Below are 12110 nucleotides of genomic sequence, written 5' to 3' on the forward strand. Positions count from 1 at the left end.
AATCTTAGAATAGAATCGAGCTCCTTGAAGTTGATCGAACAGATCATCGATTCTCGGTAGTGGGTACCGATTCTTAATCGTAACCTTGTTCAATTCTCGATAATCAATGCACATACGCATCGATCCGTCATTCTTCTTAACAAACAACACCGGTGCTCCCCACGGTGATGAACTTGGTTATACAAAACCTTTGTCAAGAAGTTCGTCCAATTGCTTCTTCAGTTCCTGCATCTCCGTTGGTGCTAATCGATATGGTGCTTTGGCAATCGGTGCCGTCCGTGGTATTAGGTGAATTCTAAATTCAACCTCTCTATTAGGCGGTAATCCAGGTAACTCTTTTGGAAAGACGTCTGAGAATTTAGATATCACAGGGATATATTTTAATTCTTTTCCATTAGTATTAATGATTACGGAAATCATGTATACTACTCCTCCTCTCCTTTCATAACTTGCGGCTTTCATCACAGAGATGAATTTTGTCGATCTGATTTGCTTATCTCCTTTAATTGTGATCTTTTCACCTGTTGGTGTACTTACTAGTACTTTCTTACGATCACATAAAATACTGGCATGATTAGCTACCAACCAATCCATTCCTAATACAACATCGAATCCAACCAGATTCATTGGGTAAAGGTTAGCAAAGAAATGATGGTTCAGGATTTCTATTCTTGCTCCCTGTAAGATTTCACTTATCTTAATGTATTCTCCGTTGGTTGTCTCTACCAGACAATCTTGATGAAATTTGGCTAAGGGTTGGTCAAGAAATTTGTAGAAAAAAGTATTGATAAAACTTTGGTTTGCATCAGAGTCAAACATACTTTGGCAAATATGTTATTAACTAAGAACGTACCGGCAATCACATCCGGAATCATCTTGGCTTCCTCAGCTGTCAGAACAAACACTCTGGCATTCTTCTTAGGCGCTTCAGTTGTCTTAGCCTTGTTGGTTGTGGCTAGAGATAGTTTCGGACAGTTCGGTTTGATATGCCAAGTTTCTCCAATTGTAGCATATCCTGGCACTAGCCTTTCTCCTACAATCTTCTTCCTTATGTCCTGGGTACTTGCAAAAGTTGCAGGACACAACACACTTTCCTGAGTGCTTCTTTTTACAAAACTTACAGTAAGGTACATGCGATCCTGTTCCTTTTCCATGGTAGGAATTACCATAGCGAAATTCCTGGGTAAGCTTTTGAGTTAGGTTCTTTCTTTGGTTTTCCTCTTGTGTACGTATCAATTCATCAGTCAAGGTATTGGCTAGTTCTACTGCTTCTTCTATGGTTTGTGGTCTAGCTGACTTGACTACGTGTCTAATCTCACTAATTAATCCCCAAATATAACGGGAGATTAACACTGGTTCAGGTGAGGCTAAGGTTGGCATTATCCTAGCATATTCGAAGAATATGGTAGTGTAACCTTTGCAGTCTATTCCAGTCATTTTAAGATTTAGGAACTTATTGGCGATTTGTTCCTTTTCATTAGGAGGACAGAATTTTCTTTCGACCATTTCCTTAAAGTTGATCCATTCCATATTATAAACTCTGTCACTTCCCCTATACTGGAGAATAGTATTCCACCATTTTAAGGCTGCATTTTTTAAAAGATTAGAAGCAAACCTAATCTTATCTTCATCTGAAAATTTACTTATTTTTATAACTGCTTCTGTCTTTTCTATCCAACGTAAGGCTGCAATGGCTCCTTCATTGCCTGAGAATTCTATTGGTTTGCAGGCTAAGAATTCTTTATAAGAACAACCGTAAGAAGCGGTTCTTCTTCTTTTAGGAATTGGAGCTTGGATTATTGGCCCGTTATTATCGTTCACCCTGTGACTTGGTTCAGTGTGTTGTGTTGACATTTACTTCCATTTGCAGATTTATTATTTTCTGCTTCTTTAACAGTCTTGATAATATAAGGCATAGCAGCTATAATTTCTTGTGCTACTATATGTTGGATGGCACTGTTATCTATTTGGTTTCCGTTATTCTCATTGTTCTGGTTTTCCTGATTTACTTCATTGTCCATCTGAATTGTGAATATTTATCAAGTATTAATTATCACAGAATAAATTTAGTATAAATATTTATACACAATCACACAAATAAGTTGATCAAAAACGTCGGTCATTACGACTTTTACTCTTTCTAGAAGCTATGCATCCGTATCTATTTTAGTCTATCTATAGATTTTTTTTTTCAAAATACAAAATTACATATATATCTAGGCATTTTCTAGGTACCATTCATCCAGTACTGCATTTCCTGCTCATCATATTTCCAAACTAGTTTCTCTCCTATCTCTCGAATTCTATTCCCTTCATTCACTAAGTTTTCTCCATACTGGTGGAGTTCCTTCACACATTTTCGACTCATTGGTGGGTCTACTGGGTTAGGATGAGGTACGGGTTCCTCATAAGGGTCTGCGCTATTCATTTTGAAATATGTTCTATCATCATCCCACCACGGATCACGTTCTAAAGGCATTGTTTCTTTGTGAGTATATAAGGTAGAGTACGACCTATTGTCATCAAACCATGGATCATATTCTAAAGGGTGTGGGGTTGGGATTTTAGGTAACTCATTGGGGTCAAATGCAGGTATCGGGAATTGGTTTGCTTGGTTGGGTTCTAGCATTTGTTGGCCTGGGAATAAAGGTAACAGTGGCGGTTCAGCTATTTGGTTTAGAGTATACTCTACTACTGTAGTGGCTAACATATGGAAATCGGCCAGCTGCCTATCTAGTTCCTCTTCCCAAGGTGGCCTATTGATTGTCTCCTGAGTTTGTGCATTTTCTTCCCTATTCGCTCTGACTATCGCCCTCTGTTGCTGTAACTTCTTCCTTCTTTTTCTTCTCTCATGTGCTCCTCTATTAAACTAACCTCTCTTTTTAGTAGTAAATGGTTCCTCAGACTGTGCCTTAAATATAAATATTCCTTCCTCAGTAGCTGAATATCCTGAGGGATTAGGTTGAGATGATGTTCCCTCATCTTTTGGTGAACTATCTAAGTGACAATAAGCGTCCGAAGTTCCTTGCTCACTCATACTGTAAACTAACAAATAGTCAAATGACACAAAACAATATTTACACATAAGTTATTTCCTAACACAGAATTTAAATTTAAGTGTCAGCAGAACACTTCTTTGGCCTAAACCAGTGGCTGTAGCTCTGATACCACTCTTTGTCGCAGGCCCCTACCCCTACCCCGGGAGCGGGCACCGCGAACATCCAGATCAGTGGTATCGGTGTTTATTAAATTGACAGCGGAAATGAGACATCAGGACCGTAGTTAGGAAATATTTTTATCAGAGTAAAACACCAGACTTTTTATAATAAATCTTTGGGATAAAACCTAAGTTCATTTGACAGTACATTTGTAGGGATAAACCCTAATTATTGTAAATATTTTATCAGCAAGAAATACTGGAAAGTACATTCCATTTTGGCAAAGCATCAGTTGTTTACACATTACAGTATTAAGGGCCATTACAATGTTTATATCTACACAATTACTCGGTCAGTACGTGTCACTCAACGGATCTGTGACTATGGTCATATCACAAATTGGATACCCGTACCCAATTGTGAAGGTTATCAAGTACTGTATACAAACATAATACTGGCAGCAATTGTAGAATCGCAAAGACTTAATCACTATAATTGTTTTTGAAAACATTTGAGGTTTTGGTAAAACATTTGGACTCACAAAAATGTACTCTCAAATAGTGTGAAAAAGTGAATGTACTTACATTGTTGACTTAGGTGATACTACTATAGCTTCCTGGTACTTCTCCTGGTTATTATCTATTAAAGTTAAACAATGCACACGTGTTAGTAAAATAACCCAAATCACATTAACCTTACAACTCGAGACAGAATTCCAATGACTAAGTCAGGCAGAGCCTTGACATGCATTACAGAATCCTAAATCAATCGGGTGTAACACGAGACAGAACTCCAACGACTAAGTCAGGCAGAGCCTTGACATGCGTTACGGAGCCCTAAATCAATTGTGCAGGGTAGTAGCAGGGTTATAATACTTACAACGAGGCAGAGCTTCGCTTTATAGTGGGTATTATGCCTGGGTATTATTTCTACTATTCAGAAATTGAGAGAGAGATTAGAGAAATGAACAAATTCAAATGAACTCGTCTAGCCTATTAATAGGCTTTTCGTATGGTGGCTCGCGGCCCACGAGAGAGAAGGCTAAGGCCTTCGCGGCCCGCAACAACCCACGTGTCGCTTATAGCTTCGCCGAGTCACTGTGTAGGTCCGTCGAATCATCTTCCACATGGCATCATGCAGTGTTGATCAAGCAAAGGCCCTCGCGCCCCGCGACAGACTCTAGTGTCTGAGTCGCGGCCCGCGAGCGACTCCCAAACTTGGTTTTTCTTGGATTTTATAAGTATAAGGGTATTTCGGGTCCGTTTGTCGCGTACGGGGTATATTTTAGGACATTTAGGGGTGTCCAAGTATGTTTTAGGAGGGTTGTTATAAAATCTGAATGCATCTTTTTATCTATATCGTGGCTTACACTACCTATTCTGTTTATGAGTGTAAGCCACAATATAGAGTTTTGCTTGAGGACAAGTAAAGATTCAAGTGTGGGGGTATTTGATGTGCATAAAATACAACATATAAATTGTATCAAATATGGCGTAAAATCAACCCTTTTTCGGTACTAATGTAGGAAAACGCTTGTTTCTTTGTTCCTTTTTAATTTACAGGGTCAAAAGAGCTTAATTGTACAAAAGGAGCAAAATAACAGCAAAAACCAACATAAATACAAAGAAGGAGGATTGACGCAACTCGCAAGCCCTTATCCACATCCAAACCAAGGAAATAGCAAGAAAAGAAGAGTTGACACAGGGCCGTGCCCACCATGCACGGGCCGTGTCCAATACTGGAATCTCTGCAAGGAAAAAAACAACAGCAAAGGACAAAACAGATAACCAACACGGGGCCGTGCCAAAGCAACACGGGGGCGTGGTCAACTCTAAGATTCGCAGAATCTGAGATAGTACAGCAAGTAAATTAGCCACGGGCTGTGCCGTTGACACACGGAGCCGTGTTAGTACAAGACCTGACACAGTAGTTAATCAGGAATAAAGAGAGAAAGAGAGAGATGGCCAAAGGGCCATTCCAGGCGGGCACGACCTGTGCTGAGCTTCTGTCTTCAGCTATAAATAGGGGTGCTTGGTTCTATTTCAAACCATCCCTTGGCAAGCCACTTCTCTCACACTTGCCACCACTCCACCACCACTACAACACCATCATCCACCACCATCATCCATCTTCTATCATTTAGAGTGTGTAATAGTCTCGGGATCTAAGACCGATCATAAGAGTTCTTGTCAAACAAAGGTCATGCTTGGTTAAACTCTTACAACACTTGGTGAAGACAAATCTTTTATGTATTTCTTTTTTATTTCCAATCTTTGGCTCCTTCTTAATTGGGTCTGTGTTAATGACTTTAATAACTAGTTTTCTATATTGAAGGCGAATTTATCTAATATTTCTTCTTATGTTGTTGATTCACATATTCGTGTCTTTACGGTCTATATAAAGCACATTAATTACTTAGAAGTGGGTAAGAAGGGTGGTTGGGTAAATTCTATATCTCGTTCAGTGTATAGATCATGCGAGAACCTGGTTTGAGCTTAGTAGAACTTCATGAGAGAACGGTCTTAACCCCTTCGGGAGAAGTAAGAACCGCTTGAATCCCTTATCTATAAACTACTATTAAAACTTTAAACCAACCCTGCGAGGACTGTATCCGTGCTGACTTAGACCAAAGGGTTGAGGGTAACGCTGCCTGGAAGGGGGGCTACCACTTTTCGCATTAATAACTTACTTAATTATCTTTCAATAATCCGACCTTGCGGGACTGTATCCCTACTGACTCAGACCAATAGGTTGAGGGTAACGCCGCATGGAAGGGGGCCTACTACTATAACTTAATGATAATATCTTAAAATGCCAACAGTGCGAAAATCATTAAAAGGATACATAAAAGATGACTTGCAACCAAGTGATTCCTTCTTGTGTATCTGTTTTTCCTTATATTTTATTTTTTGCTTTTTAGTTTATTTTTTTATAGCTTTAAAACCCTTTTCTTCAAAGTTTGGTTAGATTAGACGTTAACGATAAGCCGGTATTAAAAGCTCTTGTGTCCTTGGATGACCTCGGTATCTTTCCATCACTATACTACGTTCGCGATGGGTGCACTTGCCCTAACGTGTGTGTGAGTGATAGTAGTATGTCGTGTTTTATAAATTTAAAACTTGAATTTGCGAGTAAAAAGAGCTAAAATATATCTTAAAAGTATATATGCACACACACACACACACGTCAGTAGCATTTGTTAAAAGTATTATTAAGCCATCGCCTCCTCCCAAACAGGCCGCATTTATGGATTTGGAGAATGATCGAACGAAGGGTAACATTATAAGTTGGATCTACATCAAGGAATTGAGAAGTGTTGCTATGAAAAGAGAGTTTGGAATTAAATACTTCAATTCACTTCTTAGGTTTCTGTCTCTGCCACATTATGATGTTTTAGCTTTAGCTCGAATTAAAGTAATCAGCCGTACAAATAATCCCTTTGTGGATTTTTTTGAAAGAAGGATAAGTTTTAGGAAGAGAAATGGGTGGAAGGATGAGTTATATAGGCCACAGTTTCCACAAAAGATTCAGATTCGCTTTACCTTCGATCCTGAAACGAACATCGATCGTTACGAGCTCAAGTAGAAAGCACCCGAGGTAATGAAGAAGATTTCATTGATGAAGATGCCTGAAGACTTCTTAGGAAACATGCATCTATGGTGCTACGATTCTGACACGCCTGAAGCGGTGATCATATTCCATGATGATACACCTAACTTTCGGATTTATGATAACATGTGGATTGTGAATATGTCAAAGAAAGACAATGCGATGTTGTTCAACAATGAGATATTTTATGAAGATGATGAAATCCGGCAAGGGATGAAATTCCCGAATGTTGTGCGAATATGCTTCTATTATGGAATTAATTATGGGAGTATTTGGTCGGATGCTCATCAAAGTGTTTTGGAAGAATCGATGAAATGAAGACCGAAGGCTACAAGCTGCATCTAAGGGGGAGTTTGTTGATACACTTTTGTTTGTAGCTTGTATTTGTTTTATCATGTATCTAATTCGGTCTATGTATAAACAATTGGTTTTGGTTAGTTTGACTTTGTGTAAGTTGACCAAGTCATGATATCTTCCTGTAGTTGACTTGGGCAACAATTTGATATGTATGATTCTCATCGAAAGTGAAGAACAATAGACAATACGTCAATCGACAGTGAAAGGGAGTGACTATCGATTGACTACAACATGTTATAAGATCAATCGAAAGTGTCACTGTCAACTGATATTTGAGATGTTATAACCAAACGACAGTGACACTGTCATTTCTAGTTAGAGACTGTCGATTGTTAATTATAACTATCGATTGAAGGCCTTCAGGTATGTGTTATAAATACCTGCAATGTCATTTGTAATAGTTAGTAGTGAACACAAAACCGAGTGGGAGAGCATTTCTTGTAAACTTTGGGTCAAAACTCTGTTCAAATCAATACAACATGAATCTTTGAGTATATCCTTCTGTGTTGATTGTGTTTATGCTCGGTTTGGTGTGTTAACTTGGATTCGGCACTAGTTAGTACATTTCCAACAAGAAATACATTGTGTTCAACATCATTTCTAGACCTACAAAGATTAGTAACTTATCAATGATACATGTTTATTTACATCCTTGGTCAAGCAAGTTGCAAGATAGAAAAATTTTTTAACATTTTCTTACACAATACTAAGTTATGACGATGCATACGAAATGATTAATAAGCTTATAGCTAGAAGTTGTTTTTCTTAATACATGCAACTTTCATTTTATCTACCATTCAACGTTGTAATACTTAGTTCGTTTGTAGAACTTGCTTCATATGAGCCCTCATAAAATCCTTGCGTGGATTCTCCAAAGTAAAATCCAGGTTCTTTAGGAGAAGGCAATGAACCTTCACTCCCCAACATGTGGATAACAGAAGTCATGGTGGGTCTATCTTCCGGGTGACGTTGAACACATAACAAACCAACATGGATTGATCGTAGTACTTGAGGCGCATCAATTGATTCACCTAGACACTTAGCAACTAATTCCAAGGATGTGCCTTCCTTATGGAGTCCCCATGCCTGTCAAGGTCATTGAACAAGAGTCATACGTTCCTTTGTTTCCAAAAGGTTTGCATTGCAGACGTTTTTATTATGGGTTATCTTCAAACGTTTGTGATAACTTTCTTTAATTTATTATTTTTTTATTGGTGAAAACCATGACAATTATATTATACTATATAAATAAAATAAAACAAAACAAATAGTTTTATCCTATTAAATAGTTATCAATTTCAAAATTGAAAAGCCAAAACTTACATGTCCAATAAGGTTGTGGCCATGTTCTTTGTGGGTGAACCCTCTGTTTTTCTCCCCACACACAATTTCCAGCACAAGTACGCCAAAGCTATATACATCTGTTTTTATTGAAAAGGTACCATCGCCAGCATACTCTGGTGCCATGTAGCCACTATGAGGAATCCTGTTAATGCAACTGATTTTCCAAATAAAATAAAAGGAGGTTAGGGAAGATGAATCTCACTATGTTCCAACCACTCTATTTGTGTTTGCCTCTATCTGATTTCCTCCAAAACTTCTAGCCATGCCAAAATCTGATATCTTCGGGTTCATGTCTTTGTCAAGCAAAATATTGCTGACTTTGAGATCTCTATGTATGATTCTGAGGCGAGAATCCTGGTGAAGATAAAGAAGTCCACGAGCAATTCCAATGATAATGTGGTAACGTGTAGGCCAGTCAAGGAGTTTGCTTTGAGATCTATCTGTGATCAGGTTTAACTTTTGTTTATGCCTTTGTCAATTTTATACTTTTCTAAGTTTTTTTATTTGTATTATTCCATTTACCGAATATGAAGGAATCGAGGCCTTTGTTTGGCATGTATTCATAAATCAACATCTTTTCAGCTCTCTCGATGCAGCAACCCAAGAGTTTAACAAGATTGCGATGTTGTAGTTTAGATATCGAGATGACTTCATTCTTGAACTCATGAAGTCCTTGAGTGGATGTTTGTGCTAGCCGCTTCACCGCTATTTCCTGCCCATCTTCAAGTACACCCTGAAACATAACTGATTAAGGTAAGTATCACACAAAAACCCTCTGTATATCTTCAAAGAATAAACACTTTTGGTCTATCATTCACCCTTTTTTATTCTTATTGTAGGGAAAATCACAAAACCCACTTCGATCACAAATCACACAAAAAAACATGAACACGACTTGGGATTATTAACTGAACAAGAAACAACTTATTTATGTGATTAAATCAAACAATGTGATTGATCTAGTCCGCGACCACTATGTAGTGGAAGTGTTGGATTATCCTGCGATTTGCTCTCAAGGAAACAAATGTGTTCACAGAAGCATGTAGCAAACTATTCTTATCAGAGTATCATCCGACTTCATGCACTTTTAACTTATGCTGCAAATTATCTTACAATAACACATGAACACCATATGTGCTACATAAAAGGGCATGATGTCATAGAATACCTTGTATACGGGTCCAAAACCGCCCTCTCCAAGTTTGTTGTCCACTGAAAAGTTGTTTGTAGCTGTAACTAATGTAGACAAGCCCAATAGTGGAAGCTCTAGATCTTCATCATCACTTTTATTTTCAGGATCATTTTCCTGTTCGTGTTCGGGTGTCCCTGTGAATTGTAACGGACCACGTCGGGTTCGTTTATTAGAAACATTTCCTACCAAACATCAATTTTGTTTATAATAAAATAGTGCCACAAAAAAGTTTGTTTAGAGATGTTAATTTTTTTGGTAAAATGTTTTTAACTGGTAATATATGATTCAAGATATGTCTTGACTTTTTAGTATAAATAAAATATAACGTGAGCAGAACCATGCATAAGTAAAGATAGACCTTGGTGTTGTTGCTTCTTCATATAAAAACGGTAAAATAAGCATAATGAAACTAGTATGGCCAAAACTACAAATGATACGGGGACAATAACTCGTATTCTTCTCCCAGCATTTGAGCTTCTTCTGTTTTCTATTGAATCTGTGTGAAACCATAATCTCTTAATTATGTTGACATATAGACGGATTAGATATAATGAAATTAGTAATGAAAATATATCAAATTATTAATGTTTTCAAACTACCTAACTCAGAAGCTGACACTCGTATATAAAGGGTGTCCCCATTTTCAGCATAAGTTTTGATATCCATTAAGGGACCAAACCATAACAAGCAACCACTCCCAGTCCCTGATATATTCGTGTTTGTGTAAGCAGTACAAGAACAATTGCTTTTACACATCTTCTCACATTCTACAAGGGTCATGGTTTGGTTATACCATGACTCCCGAGTGTCCGGTAACTTCAAATTTGAATATTTATTGAACCCCTCTGCAGGGTCACAATCCAAAGGGATACTGTGTCGGCACCCTTGTGACCAATCTATATTCCTCCACTGATGAGGAGATCGGGGTTCAAACCCCTTCAAACACGAACAAGCCGGGGAGTTTTGAATGTTGCAGCTCCCAAATGGTCCACACAACGCGTACTGATCACAAGCATCCGTTTCTGGTGCGTCATAAAAACTCCATTCTTGCTTGCTTTCACTCCATAGCAAGCGCTCTGGACGACCACTTGGTGATAATACCAGCCTCGTTATAACTGAAGTTTGTATAAGATTATATTGGTAGTAAATTTCTTTCTCATTAAGAACAAAGGTGAAGTTGAAATACTGGTTTGGTTTTAAATTAGGAGTTCCGCTAAAACTGAGTCCGTTCCATGGACCTGAGCGGAATAATATTTCCTGGCCATCCCTTAGGATCACCTCAGGGTAACCACTGATATCAATCCTGGAAGTAAAATTACCCGCAGCAGGATCATCTACAGATTTGCATGATGTGAAGTGTCTGTCAATCCCCTTAATCAAATTCCAGCCGAACTTCATTCCGGGAAGCAAAGTGTCTGTCATAAAGTCGAAACTTTGCCATTTGGGATCTTCTTGACTGATGCCTTCACCTTCCTCGTAAATTATAAAGTTTCCTGTATCTAGAAGCTGACCAATCGGCTTTTTCACTGATGTCGTGGATGAGTTTGCTGACGACCATACTACATGACCATTGGTGGCATCCCGGATAACTAAAGCTCCCTGAAGGGTGAGAGTTAGCTCGCCGGAGGTATGTGTGAGTGGTGTGTTCCGGTTAGCTACCCACACAACAGTTTTATTCGGTAAATTCTTATACCAAATTCCAACATAAAAGTTCATAGACTTACCGGGGCGAAAGAAACCAAGTTCGAAGGATTCTTGTGCCGAAATGATGGTTTCATTATATCTAACCGTTTGGTTTGCGGACACGGTGTCTGCAGCAAAAGGACAAGTTATTGATGTATAAATTACAATCAGGAAGCCAAAGATCAACTTGGCCTTGATCACTATTCTTTCCTCCATCATTCTATAAATAGTAACACTTTTACAATATTTAAACAAAAACATGTTGGTTCAGTTTGTAAGATTGAATATGAAAGTCCATTTTAATTAGATGGACTATGAAATTAAATGTCTTTGTGTTGTTTTATCCTAGAAGGTGGTCCTGTTGTCTCTGGTTTGTGGTATGCTTCGGATCACCGTATTTTCTTGACTAGACGTCAATTACATTAATAACAATATGCCTTGTGACCAAGGTTGTTGTGACCACGACAGTCACAAGCCAATAATAACAGTCAAGCAACGTCATGGGGGAGTGTAGACCGAGTAAGCATAAATTTCAACCATGAAGTGAAATCATAATTTAAATTTGACGTATAATTGTTTGTAGAAAATCAGCTAATGTTTTGAAGTTTGTTGTATAAGTGCTTGAAGAAAATCAGCTAAAGTGGTTCTCTTATCATCAAAGACTATGCTGGTTGGCAATGAAGCTTTTTATTTAATTTGGAACTCTTATTAAAAGATTATTATCGTGTGATGTATGTTTCTTTTGCAACTTAAAGCTTTTGGTTTAT

The 12110-nt window shown here is 38.1% G+C and overlaps 1 protein-coding gene across 2 annotated transcripts; it reads right to left on the reverse strand.

The window, feature by feature from the left end:
- Window positions 1–7855: 7855 nt before the first annotated feature.
- Window positions 7856–11654, reverse strand: LOC110889938 (G-type lectin S-receptor-like serine/threonine-protein kinase At4g27290). 2 transcript variants are annotated; one of them, XM_022137508.2, is made up of 7 exons: window positions 10260–11654; window positions 10019–10156; window positions 9637–9794; window positions 8991–9201; window positions 8671–8908; window positions 8448–8598; window positions 7856–8210 (listed from the first exon to the last, which is right to left on the reverse strand). In XM_022137508.2, exons 1-7 carry the CDS (start codon window positions 11602–11604, stop codon window positions 7911–7913), a joined length of 2541 nt encoding a protein of 846 aa, XP_021993200.1. In that variant the 5' UTR covers window positions 11605–11654; the 3' UTR covers window positions 7856–7910. The 2 variants fall into 2 exon arrangements, with proteins under 2 accessions (XP_021993200.1, XP_035835574.1); XM_035979681.1 differs by lacking the exon at window positions 7856–8210 and having other exon boundaries at window positions 8490–8581.
- Between the last annotated feature and the right edge of the window lie 456 nt (window positions 11655–12110).

The sequence above is a fragment of the Helianthus annuus genome, chromosome 11 (genome assembly GCF_002127325.2).
Source record: "Helianthus annuus cultivar XRQ/B chromosome 11, HanXRQr2.0-SUNRISE, whole genome shotgun sequence".
NCBI lineage: Eukaryota > Viridiplantae > Streptophyta > Magnoliopsida > Asterales > Asteraceae > Helianthus > Helianthus annuus.